Source organism: Piliocolobus tephrosceles, chromosome 15 (assembly GCF_002776525.5).
Source record: "Piliocolobus tephrosceles isolate RC106 chromosome 15, ASM277652v3, whole genome shotgun sequence".
NCBI lineage: Eukaryota > Metazoa > Chordata > Mammalia > Primates > Cercopithecidae > Piliocolobus > Piliocolobus tephrosceles.
Window position 1 is genome coordinate 106831548 of NC_045448.1, and position 20301 is coordinate 106851848.

The 20301-nt window shown below is 47.0% G+C and overlaps 1 protein-coding gene across 5 annotated transcripts in view; it reads right to left on the bottom strand.

Moving 5' to 3' along the window:
* Positions 1 to 297: 297 nt before the first annotated feature.
* Positions 298 to 20301, bottom strand: part of C15H2orf92 (chromosome 15 C2orf92 homolog) — a 35605-nt gene continuing 15601 nt past the window's right edge. Inside the window, exons 4-8 of one of the 5 annotated variants that reach the window (XM_023211451.1) lie at positions 16017 to 16115; positions 14503 to 14574; positions 4184 to 4294; positions 2043 to 2193; positions 298 to 696 (exon numbers count right to left, since the gene is read on the bottom strand). In XM_023211451.1, coding sequence (XP_023067219.1) covers positions 564 to 696; positions 2043 to 2193; positions 4184 to 4294; positions 14503 to 14574; positions 16017 to 16115 — 566 coding nt within the window. In that variant the 3' untranslated portion in view covers positions 298 to 563. The remainder of the gene's footprint in view (positions 697 to 2042; positions 2194 to 4183; positions 4295 to 14502; positions 14575 to 16016; positions 16116 to 20301) is intronic. The other 4 variants (XM_023211447.1, XM_023211448.1, XM_023211449.1 and 1 more) reach the window with 4 other exon arrangements.

Sequence of the window (20301 nt, forward strand, 5' to 3'; positions counted from 1 at the left end):
AATAAATAAATAAATAACCCCACTTCATGACACTCTCAATTACCCCATTTCTTCTTCCCGGTCATGCAAGCAGGAAATCACCTCGTGGGGAGCTTCCACAATTCTTAGCAGTTTCTTTGTAGATACAAAACTTTCTGTACCCCCACCTCCCATAAAAGCTGTTTAGCGTGGTTGTGTTCACTCCCTAGACTGTGATCTTGCTCGGGACAGAATGCATGTCTCGGTCACTCTTAGTTTCCTCATTGTATTTTGATATTGTCAGCATGTGAGGTGGTCTATTAATATCTGTTCCATGAATGACTGAATAAATGAATCGATGCTTTATTCAATGGTAAGTCCATAGTCTGTTGGGTTCGCCGACGCCGGCCATCGGTGCCATGTTGCCACAGGTGTCCTATGGCAAAGCAGTTTTTCTTGGTCCATTCAAATTGGGACGGGAAGCAGACGTTTTTGTAGAATACACCTCCCCGGGCAGAAATGGAATTGCCTCCCTGTGGTGCGTGGATGGAGAATGTCCTCTCATAGCGGTTTCAAGTCCTGGTTTGACCGCCCCGCGACCTGGCTTAGACACAGGAGCTGCTCTTCAACTGTTTCTGGTTTTTTGTATATTTTGTGAAATTTTTTTCTTCAGAATTTTGCCACCATGTCTTTCCATTCATTATAAAAATATTATATGTCGTCTTTGCCGGAGGAGATCTAAAACAAAACAATAAAAACCACAGTGCTCAGCTCAGTGCACAGGAGCTCCTGCTGTCTACTCGTTGGGCAGTGGTGGAGGCTGACGCTTCCCAGGGTGAGGATTCTGCTTCCCATCAGTAAGGTTTGTCACCTGTGAAATTCTTTTTGCCTCTGGGCAGCACAGAGCCTCTGGGAGACTCTCTTCCCCCCCGTTTCTCTTAACTAACTCAGGCCATCCACAGCTTTGACTGGTCCCTATGGGATGAGGCCACAGTTCTAACCACTTCTGCTGGCATCCCAAGGGGCATGGAGAGAAAATGGCAGGTCCAATGGATGAGCCTCGGTAGGAAGAGGATGCTGGAGGTGGGGGGGGGGGGGGGAAGTGGCCTGAATGGGTCACCAGTCCCAGGAACCTTGGCATGGAGGGAAAGCAATGCCACTCTTGTGGGGAAATTCAAGCACTGCTACCTATGGAGTCAGAGGGTGGGTAGTGGTGGGGACGGACACTTCCCCTCATCACACGCCTCCACCCCATTGCTCTAGGGGCAAGCTGAGCGTTCAGCCCGACCTGAGGGACCGTGGGGAGCTGCTCTTCCTTCTGCGGTCAGGAATACATGTCCCCGGGGATGCAGCAAGAAGCACATCATCTCAAAATGCAGCTATGCATACACATCACCGTGCAAACCATTTGCTTTCTAGTGCCTGCTCATGGTGAGTGCCTCTGTGCCTGAGCCCCCTCATCTAGAGGCCTAACCAAAATATTTAACAACTGGTGTAGACAGGCATTGACCAGTCAAAATGACCACCACTGAAGCAGAGCCTTGGAGGGCCACGGCTGTGCCAGGCACTAACCCTTCATTTGCAGGAGCACGGAGAAGATCAGGAGGTCAGTGGGAAGCTCAGGGAAGGCTTTCAGTATTCTAACAAGCAGGGCAGCTGTGTCAGTGTGAATGCGCTGCATATCAGCCCTGCTCTCACTCTCCTTCGTGGCTTCAGCCCTCCTCGCCCTCTTAGATTTGTGTTTTTCCTTTCTTTCGTAAATCCATATTTCTATTTACCAATCTTTCAGCCAGAGCCCTCAATATGGGGACAGGTCTGGCCTAACTGCAGTGGCCTTGAGAGGCAACCCTGACCCACCCAGGGATCCCCAAACCCGGTTGTGCATCAGAATCACCCAGGCTGTGCCTAAAACCCATGGCCCAGGTCCTGTGTGCTTTGACAGAGCAGACCAGGGGATGCTGAAGCATAACCAGGCTTGCAGCTTCTGCCCTCCTCCTAAACCGGATCAGCAGGAAGCCCTGGGGGCAGCGTGAGTTCAAACACCCGCAGGTTCTTGGAAGGAAGGCCATGCCAGCACTACTCACGATGGCCGTTTCTTCCTGATGTATGAAGCCAAACCAAGCAGCAACAGCACGATGGCCGTGAGGATGACCACCCCTGAGATGGCGGCAATGATGGTGTTCCTCTGCAGGAAATGCAGAAGCTGCTTGCAGGGCATAGTCCTAAAGTGAGCATCTAAATGAGAAGACACAGTGCAGAGTGAACAGAGATCCCCGCTGGGCCACCCACCACCAGGAGTAAACCTGCAAGGGACACCTGTTCATTCCATTCCTAACAGAATAAAAACCTTGGCATCTTAGCCACTGGTTCCAGAAGTCCTCTTGGGAAGGAACTGGCTGTTTGGGGAAATGCATTCATCTGCTATTTGGCAATAAGATGAGATGCTTTTGGGAGGTGGAGATGAGACACTGAGGGTATGGGCTGGCACGCAACAAAGCAACCAGAAATAAAGTTCCACAGACCAGTTTGTAAGAGGTAAAGAGAAGAACAGAGGAGAGCTCAGGTGGGTGAGAGGAGGCGGGGGCACTAGAGGAGGTTGAGAAATCCTACTGCAAAGGCTTTTTTTTTTATTATTTTTTTTGAGACGGAGTCTTGCTCTGTCACCCAGGCTGGAGTGCAGTAGCCGGATCTCAGCTTACTGCAAGCTCTGCCTCCCGGGTTCACGCCATTCTCCTGGCTCAGCCTCCGGAGTAGCTGGAACTATAGGCGTCCGCCACCTCGCCCGGCTAGTTTTTTGTATTTTTTAGTAGAGACGGGGTTTCACCATCTTAGCCAGGATGGTCTCGATCTCCTGACCTTGTGATCCACCCATCTCGGCCTCCCAAAGTGCTGGGATTACAGGCTTGAGCTACCGCGCCCGGCCTGCAAAGGCTTTTAAGAACAATGGAGGCAAATACTCCGTTTGCAGCTTTTCACAGGCAGTGATATAACCTCTTCTCTGCTGCCCCTCCTCTGCCCCCTGGCCTCAGGAACTGGTACTGCATACACAGTCCGCCTCGTGGGTGTAGGTTTGGGGGATTTCACGTCTGCACCAGCACGAGGCAAACACAACGCCACAGATGATCCTGAACTCCTGAGCCCCTCTGAGGACTTACAGAAACTGTGAGAGTGGATGGAAATACCGCTGAGCACAGGCTGGTCTTAGCTAGATCTCAAAGGAAGGAGATCTCAGCTGACACCAGCATCTCCTAGAGCTTCTGTCAACCCATTTATAATGTGACCATAAAAGAAAAAGACATCAGGGAAATCGGGCATGGAGGTAGGATCCCAGGTATAGGCTGGTTTCGTGTGCAGAGCTGTGCAGGGCAGCCGGTGATGTAGACAGGGGAGTGCTGAGCAAGGGTCTTCTTGGTGATGGGGAGAAAACAGGTCATGTCCAGCCTCCCACCTTCAGCTCTGCTATGCCAAGAGGCAGTGTGTCCAGCAGCTCTAAGGCTCTGCTGCAATAATTCGGCATTTAATTTCTAAGCATTAAGAAGTGACAACCAGGTATAATTTTGACAGGGAGTGGCAGTGTGGAGGGGGATACTGCGCTTGGTAACAGCATGGGTGAGTTTCTGCCCACTCCAAACAGATCTGGGCTCAGGGATGAGCAGGGGTGAAGCCCTGGCTGTGCAGAAACAATATAAAAGTAGCATCTTTTTGGAAGAGTGGTGAAATTCCTGGAGTTGGGTTTTGTTTGTTTGTTTGTTGTTTTTTAGATGGAGTCTCGCTCTTATTGCCTAGGCTGGAGTGCAATGGTGCGATCTCAGCTCACTGCAGCCTCCACCTCCTGGGTTCAAGTGATTCTTGAACTGCCTCTGCCTCCCGAGTAGCTGGGATTACAAGCACCTGCCACCACACCCAGCTAATTTTTTCTTTTGTATTTTTAGTAGAGACGGGGTTTTACCATGTTGGCCAGGGTAGTCTCGAACTCCTGGCCTCAGGTGATCCGCCTACCTTGACCTTCCAAAGTGCTGGGATTACAGGCGTGAGCCACCATGCCCAGCCTCTGGAGTTGGTTTAATTCGTAAATTTTAACTGCAGATTGTATTCACTGCAGATTTATTTCACTTTTGCGGGTGAACTAAAGGTGTCATTTAAAATACCATGAAAGGCAAAAGACACATTCAGAAGTTGTCTGTATTTAAGCATCATACTTGGTTTACACCATACAGATTCCCACCTGGTTTAGCTGCTCCTTGAAGTGTTTCTTTATCTACAGTAGTTAACTGCTCTCTTAAATCCCTGTCAGACAGAGAGGATTCTTTAAACCTCTTCTCCTCTGAAAGGTGATCTACAAAAGATAAAATGTGTTCATCTACAAACAACCATGGCCTGTGATTAGTTCAGCGTTTATGATAAAAGTAGCTTATTCTAGACTCAAAGTGAGGAGTTAGGGAGGATTTGGGGGAAAAGTCTAAATAAAGCCTACAGAACCTCAGTGTTTTGGTGTTTTTTTTGTTTCTGTTTACTTTTTTAAAAATCTAACAAATTCCTGGACAACCCACTCACAGCTGAGGCAGCATTTCTTACACTTAAGCGTGCATCTGAATCACACTGGGAGGGCTTATGAAAACACAGATTCCCAGGCCCCACCCCAGAGTTTCTGATTCCGTAGGTCTGGGGTAGGCCTGGGAATGTGCATGTCTCACAGATCCTGAAAGATGCTGCTTCTGTGGGTAGAGGACCACGCTTAGAGGACCCAAGTGAGAACCTCTCTAAGCCCCAACCTACTTCTCCACTTGCATAAAATAGAGATAATAAGACCTACCTCACAGATTGTATAATGTTCATGAAAATAATTTTGAAACCACAAAATACTATAAAAATTTTCTTTTTTTTTTTGTTTTGAGACAGAGCCTCACTCTGTGGCCCAGGCTGGAGTGCAGTGGCCGGATCTCAGCTCACTGCAAGCTCCGCCTCCTGGGTTTACGCCATTCTCCTGCCTCAGCCTCCCGAGTAGCTAGGACTACAGGCACCCGCCACCTCGCCCGGCTAGTTTTTTGTATTTTTTTTAGTAGAGACGGGGTTTCACTGTGTTAGCCAGGATGGTCTCAATCTCCTGACCTCGTGATCCTCCCGTCTCGGCCTCCCAAAGTGCTGGGATTACAGGCTTGAGCCACCGCGCCCGGCCAAAACTTTTCTTCAGTTGGAAGGACAAGATAGGAAAATTAACCACACTGAAATATTCAGGTATTGGTAGACGGATTGCAGAATAGTTTAATAGAAAGAAGATGATCGAAAATGAGAAATATGGCCGGGCACGGTGGCTCACGCCTGTAATCCCAGCACTTTGGGAAGCCGAGGAGGGTGGATCATGAGGTCAGGAGATCGAGACCATCCTGGCTAACACAGTGAAACCCCGTCTCATAAATACAAAAAATTAGCCGGGCGTGGTGGCGGGTGCCTGTAGTCCCAGCTACTCGGGAGGCTGAGGCAGGAGAATGGCGTGAACCTGGGAGGCAGAGCTTGCCATGAGCGGAGATCGCGCCACTGCATTCCAGCCTGGAAGACAGAGCAAGACTCCGTCTCAAAAAAAAAAAAAGAAAAGAAAATGAGAAATATTTGCATCCTTAGCTTTGCCCTTTGGTGCCTGACTCGTTGGCATATGGGACCTGTCAAAGGGCCTGAGTTTAGCTTGGAGAAAACTGGAAGGTCGGCATGGCCTGCCTGTCTTTGCCAGATGCAGGATGGCCTGGGAGAAGGCTGAGAGATGTTTCGAGAAGCTCTGGGGAACAAACTAGAACCAAGGGGTAGGCGCTCCAGGGAAATCTGTTTGGACTGTTTAGTGGTTAGAAAGTGAGCTATCAAAGAGGGAATGGGACAAGGGGTAGGCGCTCCGGGGAAATCTGTTTGGACTGTCGAGCAGTTAGAAAGTGAGCTATCAAAGAGGGAATGGGAAAGGATGAGAAGTAAGACTTCAAAGCAGGCTGGAGCCCCCAGCCCCAGATGGGAGACCTCCCAGGGCTGAAAGGGGGGCAGGGCAGCTTTGGATGAGTTTGGTAAATCTTCCTTGGCCTCGTTCACAGACAGATAGAGAATTGTCGCAATAAGAGTTTGCGGCCAGCCTGGGGAACATAGCAAGACCTCATGTCCACTAAAAACTAAAAAAATAAAAAAATTAGCCAGGCATGGTGGCACACACCTGTAGTCCCAGCTACTAGAAAGGCTGAGGTAGGCAGATGGCTTGAACTTGGGAGATCACGGCTGCAGAGAGCTATAATCACACCACTACACTCCAGCCCAGATAACAGAGCGGGACCCTGTCTCAAAAGAATAATAAAATTAAACAAAGTAGTAAAATAAAATAACAGAAAATTATCACAATATGATTAAGACTATCATGTGGAGGCCGGGCGCGGTGGCTCAAGCCTGTAATCCCAGCACTTTGGGAGGCCGAGACGGGCGGATCACGAGGTCAGGAGATCGAGACCATCCTGGCTAACACGGTGAAACCCCGTCTCTACTAAAAAAATACAAAAAAACTAGCCGGGCGAGGTGGCGGGCGCCTGTAATCCCAGCTACTCGGGAGGCTGAGGCAGGAGAATGGTGGAAACCCAGGAGGCGGAGCTTGCAGTGAGCTGAGATCCGGCCACTGCACTCCAGCCCGGGCGGCAGAGCAAGACTCCGTCTCAAAAAAAAAAAAAAAAAAAAAAAAGACTATCATGTGGGTGTCTGACAACAGTCTCATGAAGTTCTAGTTATTCCTGAAAAAAAGAGAGAAATGTGTTCCTTCTTCAACTTGGCTTAGAAAAGAGAGAAAACTCCCACTTTAATAAGACTGATAATTAACTTGACTTTTGAAATGCAACATGTCAAATCGGAATCCGGAGATTAACAGCCGCAGACAGAAAGCCCTGGCGAGCATAGAGTTATCCACTAGGGGGCGAGCATACAGTTATCCACTAGGGAGCGCGCTCGGCTTGCTCTTCCACAGAGCTGTAGCAATGGTAGACCTGACCTGGGAACACATTTTCACTCTTTATCTACCAGAGGCAAAAGACGACAGAATTAAGAGCCACTGCCTATTCTTATCGTCAGTATGGACGAAGTTTTCATTTACCTAAGGTTCTGTGAAGAGTCTGAAGGCGTCTTTTACGTTTGACGGGTTGTGTTTGATCAATTGTTGGATTATTTTTTTGTGGGAAAAAACAAGCACAATTATCAAATTGTTAACCAACACAGTCTCATTTCCAGACTTCTTTTCAACTTTACAACTATTAACTATGACAGGAGCAGCCGCCCATTACAACAGCAATTCTCCCGTCCTTCCATGCCATAGGCTCAACCCAAGCTGCCAATCAAGCATGTGCTGGGCTTGGTGAAAACCTTCTTAAAGGAGTGCAGAACCAAGAAACTTTGTGCTCAAGGAAAAGTTGAAGTCTTACATCTTCATAATTCTCTGTGTTTTGGAGATTCTAACATTGACGTGAGCCTTTGGTTACAAGTTAACAGCACGTTATTGCTAGGACTGATGCTACATTCCATTCAGTGGACGTAGGTCGATGACATACGATCATCGATAGCTACAGCTGCTGTCCACAGACCTGGGCACACCTTTTACAAGACACTTCACTTCTCAGAATAGTCATTTCCCCACTCCTCCTCCTATCAAGATATTTTTGACCATTGATTTTTTTTTTTTTTTTTTTTTTCTGAGACGGAGTCTCACTCTGTCCCCCAGGCTGGAGTGCAGTGGCACCATCTCGGTTCACTGCAACCTCCGCCTCCCAGGTTCAAGCGATTTTCCTACCTCAGCCTCCCGAGTAGCTGCGATTACAGGGATACACCACCATGCCCAGCTAATATTTGTATTTTTAGTAGAGATGAGGTTTCACCATGTTGGTCAGGCTGATCTCAAACTCCTGACCTCAGTTGATCCACCTGCCTCAGCCTCTCAAAGTGCTTGGATTACAGGCATGAGCCACCGCACCCAGCCTTTGTTCCCTTTTCTTTTCTTTTCTTTTTTTTCTTTTTTTTTTTTTTTTTTTGAATGGTCAACTGCTGCCAAGGAGGAGGTGCAGACAGTGTGGTCTGGAATTTACTGTCCCTGCAGAGTAGCCTGAGAGCAGCTCCCACCCTCTGAAGATGGATCTGATCAGCCCTCTCAGCTGGCAGACATGAGCTTTGTCACTGCCTGAGGGTTCTTCTCAGCCCTCTTCTTCCCTCACTCTTCCTACTTGGAAAAACCCTATTAAGGAGATCAGCCTCTTGTTCTCCCAGAACTCCGTGCAAATACAACGTAAACACTTTTTAAAGACCTTCCGTGTTAGCATGTTTATATCTAACAGTTATTTATTGATTAGATTGACTCTCCTAAGAGCTGTGATGAGCTCTTGAAGGACAAGAATGCCTCACTGAGTTCTCTAGCTTCCGGCACAGTACCTCCCGCTGGGTAGGAGAGATCAGTAGTTAGGTCTTGAGTGAGAGAATGAATCTGGAAGAATCTTGACTGTAATCTCATGAGGGACTCTGAGCCAGAACCACCCTGCTAAACCTGTCTTGCTAGCCAAGACTGCCGGGCATGGTAGTGCACGCCTGTAGTCCCAGTTACTTGGGAGGCTAAGACAGGAGAATCGCTTGAACTTGGGAGGCAGAGGTTGCAATGAGCCGAGATTGTGCCACTGCACTCCAGCCTGGATGACACAATGAGACTCCATCTCAAAAAAAAGGAAAAGAAAAGAAAAAAAATGTTGTCCTGTTTCCTCCTGAAGGAAAAATAAAGATTTGAAAGTAAAATTATGTGAAAGCAATTGACTGAAGGAACAGTTTTAGAAATCAAAAGATCAAGCTAGATAGTAGGCTTTCTATTCCCCAAGCATATCATTTAATTTTACTTGAACAATGATTATTCAGAGGTGAAAGTAAATTATTCAGAGGCATTTTCTTATTCAAGGGTGAAGGTACATTATTCAGGGGCAGAAGTATCTTGGCACTGTAATATACATACCTGGGCAGACCACACCTAACATTTGCAAAACCAGCACAATAATTTTAATAGGTTAACAAATGGTACTAGGAAAACAGGATATCCACATGTGATATAATAAAGTTAGATCCTTATCCAACACCATAAACAAAAATTAACTCACAGTGGACCAAAGACCTAAAAGTAATGCCTAAAACTATAAAAACTTTTAGAGGAAAACATAGGGCAGAAACTTCATGACATTGGATTTGGAAATTATTTCTTGGGTTTGATACCAAAGGCACAGGCCACCAAAGAAAAAATAGACAAATTGGACTTTATGCAAATTTTAAAATTTTGTGCATCAAAAGACAGTGTCAACAGAATAAAAAGGTACCCCACCCAGAATGGGAGAAAACATTTGCAAATTGTTTATCTGGTAAGGGAATGATACCCAGACTACAGAGAGAACTCCTGACACCCAACAAAACACAAAACTACAAACAACTGATTCAAAAATAGGCAAAGAACTTGAATAGACATTTTTCCAAAGAAGATATACAAATGGCAAATAGTACTTGAAAAGATGCTCAACATCACTAATCATTAGGGAATTGCAAATCAAAACTATAATGAAATACCGCCTCATATCCATTAGGATGACTACTAACAAAAAAAAAAAAAACAGAAAATAGGCTGGGTGTGGCCACTCACACCTGTAATCCTAGCACTTTGGGAAGCCAAGGCAGGTGGAATACCTGAGGTTGGGAGTTCAAGACCAGCCTGGCCAACATGGTGAAATCCCATCTCTACTAAAAAATATAAAAAATTAGCTGGGTGCAGTGGCACGTACCTGTAGTTCCAGCTACTTGGGAGGCTTGGGAGGCTGAAGCAGGAGAATCACTTGAAACTGGGAGGCGGAGGCTGCAGTGAACTGAGATCAACTGTGCCACTGCATTCTAGCCCGGGCTACATAGTAAGACTTTTGTCTCAAAAACACAAACAAAAAGAAAATAACACGTGTTGGCAAGGATGTGGAGAAACTGAAACCCTTGTGTGCTGTTGGTAGGAATGTAAAATGGTACTGCCATGATGGGAAACAGTATGGCAGTTCCTCAGATAATTAAAACCAAAATCACCATATCATCCAGCAATTTCACTTCTGAGTATGTACCCAAAATAACTGAAAGCAAGATCTCAAAGAATTATTTGTACATCCATGTTCATAACAGGATTATTCGCAAGGCTAAAATGTGGGAGCAACCCAAATATCCATCAAGGGATAAGTGAGTAAACAAAACATGGTAGAGACATACAATGGAATATTACTCAGCTTCAAAAAGAAAGAACATCCTGAAATATGCCACAACATGGATGAACCTTGAGGATATCATGCAAAATGAAATGTCAGTAACAAAAAGACAAATACTGTATGACTGCACTTACGTGAGATATTTAGAGTAGTCAAAATCAACAGAAAGTAGAACGGTGGTTGCCAGGGGAAGCAGAGACGGGGGAATGGATGGTTATTATTTAATGCGTATAGAGTTTTGGTTTTATAAGATGAAAAGAGTTCTGGAGATGAATGCTGGTAATGGTTGTATAACATTATGAATGTATTTAATACCACTGAACTGTGCCCTTAAAAATAGTTAAGATGGTAAAATTTCATATTATGTGTATTCTATAATAATTTTTAAAAATTTAAAAAGAATACAAATGGAGAAACACCTACCATATGCATCAATAATTAAAAGTTATAAATCATGGCTCAGTCTACATATCTATACAAGGACCTGCTGCTTTCTTGGTGGTTAAAGGAACCCCAAGGCTCCCTCCCAGTCCCCTGCCAATCTGAGTGACAACACAGATGTGCTGAAGCAGAGGAGAAAGCTGGGCCCAAGCCCAAGATTCCTGAGCAGTGACTGGACTCTCCAAGCCTCACCATGACCAAGTAGAATTTATTCTAGGAATGCAAGGTTGGTTTGACATTAGGAAATTCATTATTATCATATATATAATCTTAATAGACTTAAGGAAAAGAATCATATGATTAGTTCCAAAAATTCAACACCCACCTATTCCTGATTTTTCAAATACTCAAGCAAATATGTGATAACAAATGCTAGTAAGGATGTGAAGAAATGGGAACTCTTGCAAATACTGGTGGGAATGTAAAACAGTACAACTGCTATGGAAACAATATGGAGGTTCCTCAAAAAATTAAAGATAGATTTACCATATGACCCCACAATCCCACTTCTGGATACTTATCCTAAAGAATTGAAAACAGGATCTTGGAGATATTTGCATATCCATATTCATTGCAGTGTTATTTATTTATTTTTTTTCTGAGACGGAGTCTCGCTCTGCCGCCCAGGCTGGAGTGCAGTGGCTGGATCTCAGCTCACTGCAAGCTCTGCCTCCCAGGTTCACACCATTCTCCTGCCTCAGCCTCCTGAGTAGCTGGGACTACAGGCACCCGCCACCTCGCCTGGCTAGTTTTTTGTATTTTTTTTTAGTAGAGACAGGGGGTTTCACTGTGTTAGCCAGGATGGTCTTGATCTCCTGACCTCATGATCTGCCTGTCTTGGCCTCCCAAAGTGCTGGGATTACAGGCTTGAGCCACCGCGCCCGGCCAATTGCAGCATTATTTACAATAACCAAGACATGAGAGCAACCCAAGTGTCCAACAACAGATAAATGGATAAAGAAAACATGGTATATACATACAATAGAATATTATTCAGCCTTAAAAAGAAAGCAAATTCTGTCATATGCTACAACATGGATTAACCTTGAGGACATTATACTATGTGAACTCAACCAATCACAAAAAGACAAATACTGTATGATTCAACTTACATGAGATATCTAAAGTAACTCAACTCATAGAAACAGAAAAAAATACCCAAAAGTATTTTTTGGACAGATACGTTATCATTTTCAGTATAAATATATGTATGCGTACATATTTACATGTATGTGTGTAGATGGAAGGATAGATATACAGATAATCTCTTATTCATATTAGTCCTGTAACCAGACTCTTAATCACGAAACTCAAGAGGCATTTTCTCCAAGAGCAAAAACAAAGCAGGATGCCCACTGTATCTCCAGCAACCACTCAAGATTAACCTAGCGGTATGAGCAATGCAATTAAACATGATAAATAAATCAGGTAGAGGCATAACAATAGGTAAAGATGTAAAACTGGCTGGGCATGGTGGCTCATACCTGTAATCCCAGCACTTTGGGAGGCCAAGGAGGGCGGATCACCTGAGGTCAGGAGTTGGAGGCTAGCCTGACCAACATGGTGAAACCCTGTCTCTAATAAAAATTCAAAAATTAGCTGGGCATGGTGGCACGTGCTTATAGTCCCAGCTACTCGGGAGGCTGAGGCAGGAGGATCGCTTGAACCTGGGAGGCGGAGGTTGCAGTGAGCTGAGATCATGCCACTGCACTCCAGCCTGGGCAACAGAGTAGACTCCATCTCAAAAAAAAAAAAAAAAGAAGTAAAACTATCTATATAACAGTGTATGTAGAATTGAATAAGGCAATAGGACGTAAAATTCATATACAAAAAGCAAGCCTTCCTATTCCCAAACATTAAGTAGGTAGAAGATATAATGATAGCCCGGGCGCGGTGGCTCAAGCCTGTAATCCCAGCACTTGGGGAGGCCGAGATGGGCGGATCACGAGGTCAGGAGATCGAGACCATCCTGGCTAACACGGTGAAACCCTGTCTCTACTAAAAACTACAAAAAAAAAAATTAGCCGGGCGAGGTGGCGGGCGCCTGTAGTCCCAGCTACTCGGGAGGCTGAGGCAGGAGAATGGCGTGAACCCAGGAGGCGGAGCTTGCAGTGAGCTGAGACCCGGCCCCTGCACTCCAGCCTGGGCGACAGAGCAAGACTCCGTCTAAAAAAGAAAAAAAAAAAAAAGAAGGTATAATGATAGAGAAACCCCCTCTCTTACAATAGCAACATAGAAAATTAAGTGACTTAGGAATAAACTTAAGAAGATACATGTAAAAATCTATGTAAGGAAAACTTTAACACACACTGAAAATAAACTTGAAGAACTGGAAAGGCATTCTCATTTCTAGTATAGGATGACCTATCATCTGTTTTCCCAAAGGGAATAGTGTAGTATAAATTTGATGCAATGCCAATCAGAATACCAAAAGCCTTTGGATGAAGTTAGACAAGTTGATGCTAAAGTTCACATGGAAAAACAAACATGCAGAAATAGCCAGGAAGAAATGAAAAAACAAAAATTGCAAAAGGGGAACTAGTCCGACAAGACATGAAAACATACTCTTTTCAGGCGCGGTGGCTCACGCCTGTAATCCCAGCACGGAGTTTCGCTTTTGTTGCCCAGGCTGGAGTGCAGTGCTGCGATCTCAGCTCCCCGCAACCTCTGCCTCCTGGGTTCAAGCGATTCTCCTGCCTCAGCCTCCCGAGTAGCTGGTCTCGAACTCCTAACTTCAGGGGAGCCACATCGCCCGGCCAGGAATAAGGATTTTTTAATCAGCTCTTCCCATTCCCTAGCCCCTACCTCTGGCTGATGCACGGTGCGGCGGGAACCCCTGGCCAGGTATATAATCCTGCACCCAGGAAAGACCACGTATTTCCCAGCTCAGACAGTGACCTATTTGGCCTGGTTTTTTTCTTTTAAATCTTTTAAGTCTTTCTAGGGGAGAAATGCTTCATGGATGCTAGCTGCTCATCCTGTCTTCGGAGCCAGTCTCCCTCCAGCATGATCAGATCGCTCAGATGAGCCTCTGCTCCTGGCTGGAGGCAGCGCTTTCCCACACTCCTGAGGAGGAGGGAGGATTCCTCTGGGGCAGCACCTCAGGAATGTGCTCAGCCCCTGCCCAGCCCCACCACCCCTGGGGGGAAAGGACCTGCCCAGGTCAGTTTGGGAGGAGGCACCAGCTGTCTGTGGCCTGCTCTCTCTCCCTCCTGGCTAGCATCTGTCTGCCTGCAGAGAATAAACATTCTGATCTGCTCCTCCACGCTGTACATATCACAGAAGCAGACTCACATAGTGGAGGATTTGGGGAAACCATGGGTATCCAAAACCTTACCAGTGATTGGGGAACTCTTCCTAATCCAGGGTGAAGCACCCACGTTGTGCAGCCAAGTATAGGTGTTTCTCTACAAGAAAGTCTGAGCACCATCTGCCGAACCCTCAGCTCTGAACTCAGGTCAGGTAAGAGGAAAAAGAGGGGCTGGCCCAGTGGCTCATGCCTGTAATCCCAGCACGCCTGTAATCCCAGCACCTTGGGAGGCCGAGGCGGGCGGGTCACGAGGTCAGGAGATCCACACCATCCTGGCTAACACGGTGAAAACCTGTCTCTACTAAAAAATACAAAAAACTAGCCAGGCGTGGTGGCGGGCGCCCATAGTCACAGCTACTTGGAAGGCTGAGGCAGGAGGATGGCATGAACCTGGGAGGCGAAGCTTGCGGTGAGCCGAGATGCTGCCCTACTTCAGCCTGGGCGACAGAGCAAGACTCCATCGAAAAAAAAAGAGGGGGAAGAACAATGACTTATCAACCCTCAATTCCAATTTTATGCATTTGCATTTACCTTTATCGGGAATTTTGTCCACACTGCCAAGGAAATATTCTGGTTCAGGAGAATTCCAAGCAACACTGGTTGCTTTGATAAGACACATGAAAAAAAGAAGAAAAAGGGTCTTCAGTACATATTTGCAAGCACCATGGGCCCATATTTTGTATTCCCCCTTTTTTTTGAGACGGAGTCTCGCTCTGTCGCCCAGGCTGGAGTGCAGTGGTGCGATCCCAGCTCACTGCAAGCTCTGCCTCCCGGGTTTACGCCATTCTCCTGCCTCAGCCTCCCAAGTAGCTGGGACTACAGGTGCCCGCCACAGCACCTGGCTAGTTTTTTGTATTTTTTAGTAGAGGGGGGGTTTCCCCTTTTGCGCCATTGGGGTTTTTTCTTTTCTTTTTTTTTTTTTTTTTGTCTTTTGAGACAGAGTCTCGCTGTCACCCAGGCTGGAGTGCAGTGGCACAACTCCGCCTCCCGGGTCCAAGTGATCCTCATGTCTCAGCCTCCCAAGTAGCTGTGTCTACAGGCATGCGCCACCACGCCCAGTTAATTTTTTGTATTTTTAGTAGAGACAGGATTTCGCCTTGTTGGTCAGGCTGGTCTCGAACTCCTGACCTCAAGTGATCCACTCACCTCGGCCTCCCAAAGTGATGGGATTACAGGCGTGAGCCACCGCGCCTGGCCTTGTTTTCCATTTCTAAGTTGAAATGCTAATATAGAACTCAACTTGTACGAGCAAATGTGTGTTTGAAAGTGAATGCCTTGATGTAGAGAGCGGGGCCGCCTCACTGATGACTGCAGAGGTGCCCAGGCAGTTATCCTGGACCACCCTCAGGGAGACTACCCTCAGGAATTGGGGTGCAAACATCTGTCTGCAGAACACCAACACAGTGCCCATTCCCCCTCCCTGCCTGGGGCACTTGCACCCACAGCTGGCAGATTTCCAGTACACTATTCTATCCTTATTATTGTGAGCAGATACCTATCTTAATTCCCAACGTGCTAAATGTTTCCCCTAATATGAAGCTGCTTTTTGGGAAAGAGTGTGTTCTTCACATGTGTCATTTCTCTGGGTGTGCCTAAGGTAAGTCCTTTTTTGGTCTTGTTTTTCATCCACTGAATGCGGTATTAATGACTGCACTAACCCTCTCAAACCACATTGTGCATTTAGGATTCGTGTGTTGGGTTGAAAGTTATGATGCTGCTAGGGGTTCCTGTTGTCAGGAACGGGGAACCCCACTTGCAGATCAGGTTTCTGTCCTCTGAACACCTCCAGGGTGGCAGAACCTGCCTAACACTGCACATCAAGGATCACCCCAAAATACAGGGATATTCACGCTTCGGAGCACAGACTCCACAGTGGAGGGAAAGTGATAGAGAGGATTTCAGACAATTGTTTCCTTCCTATCTCTATTTGGCTTTGCCCCACCAGCAGTTGGTTTAGAGACTGCTAGGATGATAATAGCACATTGAAGACAACACATAGGTCTACAGAAATGTGTGCACTTACTGTGTTCATGGCATACACTTGCCTTTTCTCATGCCTGTCTTTGTAATGGATCTGACCGCTGTTGTTTCGCTAAATGACGTATCATACGGAATCTTGGGAAACACCTGCAGTAGAATTTCATCTCCAGTGAAGCAAACAAAGGCATGTTAATGGCAGCCATGTAGGATTGATATCTTTTGCTCTGTAAGTACCTAAAGCAGTCTATGAATATAGTGACTACATGACGCAAACTCCACGGATATAGGACGTTATTCCTTAAAATGCCTTGTCTTGGGAAGGAAAACTCCAATTACCAAAATCATTTCCAGAAAATTGTGATTGTCTGAGACATCCTGGGCAGTAAACACTGCCCGCTATAGATATATGGCCCCAGATCTCCCGATACTTAGTGCCCTAATAATTCTTCTTGTTTCTGTTGTCATTCCGATGCACCTTTGAGGCTGTTCGCAAGATGACTCTTAAAAACAGGGTAAAGTTTGTAGGGGCACAGATGAATCAGAACAGATTCTATAAGCTCGGAAAGCTCTTTGTTTATAAAAGTGCTGCTAATCCATGAGGGTTACATTTTTGAAATGTATTAAGTTCTCCTTCCCTTTTAAGTTCTCAGGCTTGGCTTCCCTGGGAAGCAGAAGTTTTACCTTCTCCTCTAGGCAGTCCTTGCTAAGTCACAGAAAACAGTCCTCACAAACCCCACTCATCCTGTATTTATTTATTTATTTATTTATTTTTATTTATTTTTTTGAGACAGAGTCTCGCTCTGTCGCCCAGGCTGGAGTGCAGTGGCCGGATCTCAGCTCACTGCAAGCTCCGCCTCCCGGGTTTACGCCATTCTCCTGCCTCAACCCCCTGAGTAGCTGGGACTACAGGCGCCGCCACCTCGCCCGGCTAGTTTTTTTTGTATTTTTAGTAGAGACGGGGTTTCACTGTGTTACCCAGGATGGTCTCGATCTCCTGACCTCGTGATCCGCCCGTCTCGGCCTCCCAAAGTGCTGGGATTACAGGCTTGAGTCACCGCGCCCGGCCCCTGTATTTATTCTCGGTGCATTTCTGGGGCTGCTGGTTCTCGGTGGTTTTTACTCACTCGACATAACAGGAGCTCACTACAGAGACACCAGAAAATGAACCATCCAGGTCACCAGGACAATGAGGAGCTGCTGTCACCGCCCCTCCTTGAGGACCACGGGGACCTACGAGTCCCTGGAAATGCTGCCCAGAGGGAACTGCAGAGTTGAGCTGTGGCCTGTGATGCCAAGGCCCACCTGGCAGAAGCTGGGCCAGTCAGTGGGGTCTTGAGGGGTGACGGGAGCTTCCCAAACCCCCAACTCTTCTCCCATCTTCAGATGCAATCACCTGCTTCCTACATATATGGGGCCGCATTCAGAGACACCGGGGTCACCTGCAAGGCCGAGAACAAGGCTTCTGCCTCCTAGACAGCAGGTGCTGAGGGCACAGCAAGGGGGACGGCAAGGGCTACCTGCATCTGCTCATTCATCCCCTCCTGCTCGCCTGCCAGGCAGGGGTCTATGCAGACTGCCCGAGGCCTCTGTGACAGCTCCCATGGGGAGGAGCAAGCCCAGCGCCCCTGACACAGACAGCTGCCGGAACGGAGACCCCTCGGGTGTCGAGAGATCTACTCCCTTGCAAGCAGGAATGAACAGGCATCGCTCTGTGATCCGAATGCCTCCTAACCCGGGGGGAAGCATCAGTGCCACTCTCCCGGTTGCTCCTTCTCACACCTAAGGCGACCCTCAACCTTCGCTCCCGACGCACAGCCCAGGCACCCTCAGGAGAGACTTCACTGGCATTTGCACAGCTTTCTTCAGCACAGCTGTGGTTCAGAACCCTTTTCTCCATCTCAGCTCTTTGCTAAAGAGGACTTCCCTGGGCCTTGGCTTTAGCTTTGTTGTGGTGGTGGTGGTGGTGGTGGTAAAATACACTTAACATAAAATTTCCATTTCTACTATTTATTTAGAGAAAAGTCTCGCTGTGTCACCCAAGCTGAACTGCTGTGGTATAATCTTGGCTCACTGCAGCCTTGAACTCTTGGCCTCAAGCGATCCTCCCGCCTCAGCCTCCCGAGTAGCTGAGACTATAGGCATGCGTCACCACACTCGGCTAATTTTTTAAGTTTTTGTAGGAACACGGTCTCATTATGTTGCCTAGGCTGGTCTGGAACTCCTGGGCTCAAGTGATCCTCCCACCTCAGCCTTGCAAAGTGTTGAAATTACAGGCATGAGCCACAATGCCTGGCCCATTTTCACTCTATTTAAGTGTATAATTTAAGGGCATTCAAAACATTCACAGTTTTGTGTAAACATCACCACTATTTATTTCCAGAACTCCAGGCTGGAGTGCAGTAGTGCAATCTCAGCTCACTGCAACCTCTGCCTGCCAGGCTCAAATATCCTCCCACCTCAGTCTCCCAACTAGCTGGAACTACAGGCTCATGCCACCACACCCAGCTAATTTTTTTTTTTATTTTTAGTAGAGACGGGGTTTCACCATGTTGGCCAGGCTGGTCTTGAACTTCTAACCTCAAGCAATCCACTTGCCTTGGCCTCCCAAAGTGCTGAGATTGAGGCACTTGGCCTCCAGAACTTTTTTTTTTTTTGAGACGGAGTCTTGCTCAGTCGCCCAGGCTGGGGTGCAATGGTGCGATCTCCACTCAGTGCAAGCTCCACCTCCCGGATTCATGCCATTCTCCTGCCTCAGCCTCCCGAGTAGCTGGGACTACAGGCGCCCGCCACTGTGCCCAGCTAATTTTTGTATTTTTAGTAGAGACGGGGTTTCACCGTGTTAGCTAGGATGGTCTCGATCTCCTGACCTTGTGATCCGTCCATCTCGGCCTCCCAAAGTGCTGGGATTACAGCCGTGAGCCACCGTGCCCGGCCCAGAACTTTTAAATCAACTGAAATGGGCAGGCATGGTGGCTCACACCTGTAATCCCAGCACTTTGGGAGGCTGAGGCAGGCGGAGCATAAGGTCAAGAGTTCAAGACCAGCCCGACCAACATGGTGAAACCCCATCTCTACTAAAAATACAAAAAATTAGCCAGGCATGGTAGCACATGCCTGTAATTCCAGCTACTGAGGAGGCTGAGGCAAGAGAATCGCTTGAACCAGGGAGGCAGAGGTTGCAGTGAGCCGATATTGCACCACTGCATTCCAGACGGGGAAACGGGGGGAACCCCAACCCAAAAAAAAAAAAAAAAGAAAAAAATCAACTGAAACAGAAACTCTATACCCATTGCCATGGTTTAAATGTGTCCTCAAATTTCATGTGCTGGAAATTTGATTCCCAATGTGATCGTCATGTTAGGAGGTAGGGCCTAGTGGAGGTGTTTGGGTCATGGAAATTGTGCCCTCATTAATAGATTAATATGGTTATCACAGGAATGGGTTAGTTATCACAAGAGTGCATACCATGTAAAAGGACAAGTTCGGCCCTCCCTTGCTCTGTCTTTCACCCTCTATGGCATTTCTGCTTTCTGCCATGGGATGACGATACAGCAAGAAGGTTCTTGCCAGATGCTGGCCCCTCAGTCTTGGACTTCCCAGCCTTCAGAATTGTGAGCCAATAAATTTCAATTTATTACAAATTACCCAGCCTGTGGTATTCCGTTATACCAGCAAAAAATGGACATGTAGCAGCTACACCATCTTACCTTCCCACCAGCAATGTATGAAGGTTTCAATTTCCTTCATCCTCACCAACATTTGTTATTTTTCTTTAAAAAAAAAAAAAATAGCCATTCTGACTGGGCATGGTGGCTCACACCTGTAATCCCAGCGCTTTGGGAGGCCAAGGTGGGCAGATCACCTGAGGTCAGGAGTTCGTGACCAGCCTGGCCCACATGGCAAAACCCCATCTCTACTAAAAATGCAAAAATTAGCCAGGTTTGGTGGCAGGCACTACAATCCCAGCTACTAGGGAGTCTGAGGCAGGAGAATTGCTTCAACTTGGGAGGTGGAGGTTGCAGTAATCCAAGATCACACCACTGCACTCCAGCCTGGGTGACAGAGCAAGACTTTGTCTCAAAAAAAGAAAAAAAAGGTTGGACATGGTGGCTCACGCCTGTAATCCCAGCACTTTGGGAGGCCGAGGTGGGTGGATCACGAGGTCAGGAGATCGAGACCACCTGGCTAACACACAGACGGGGTTTCACAGTGAAACCCCGTCTCTACTACAAATACAAAAATTTAGCCGGGCGAGGTGGTGGGCACCTGTAGTCCCAGCTACTCGGGAGGCTGAGGCAGGAGGATGGCATAAACCTGGGAGGTGGAGCTTGCAGTGAGCCAAGATCCTGC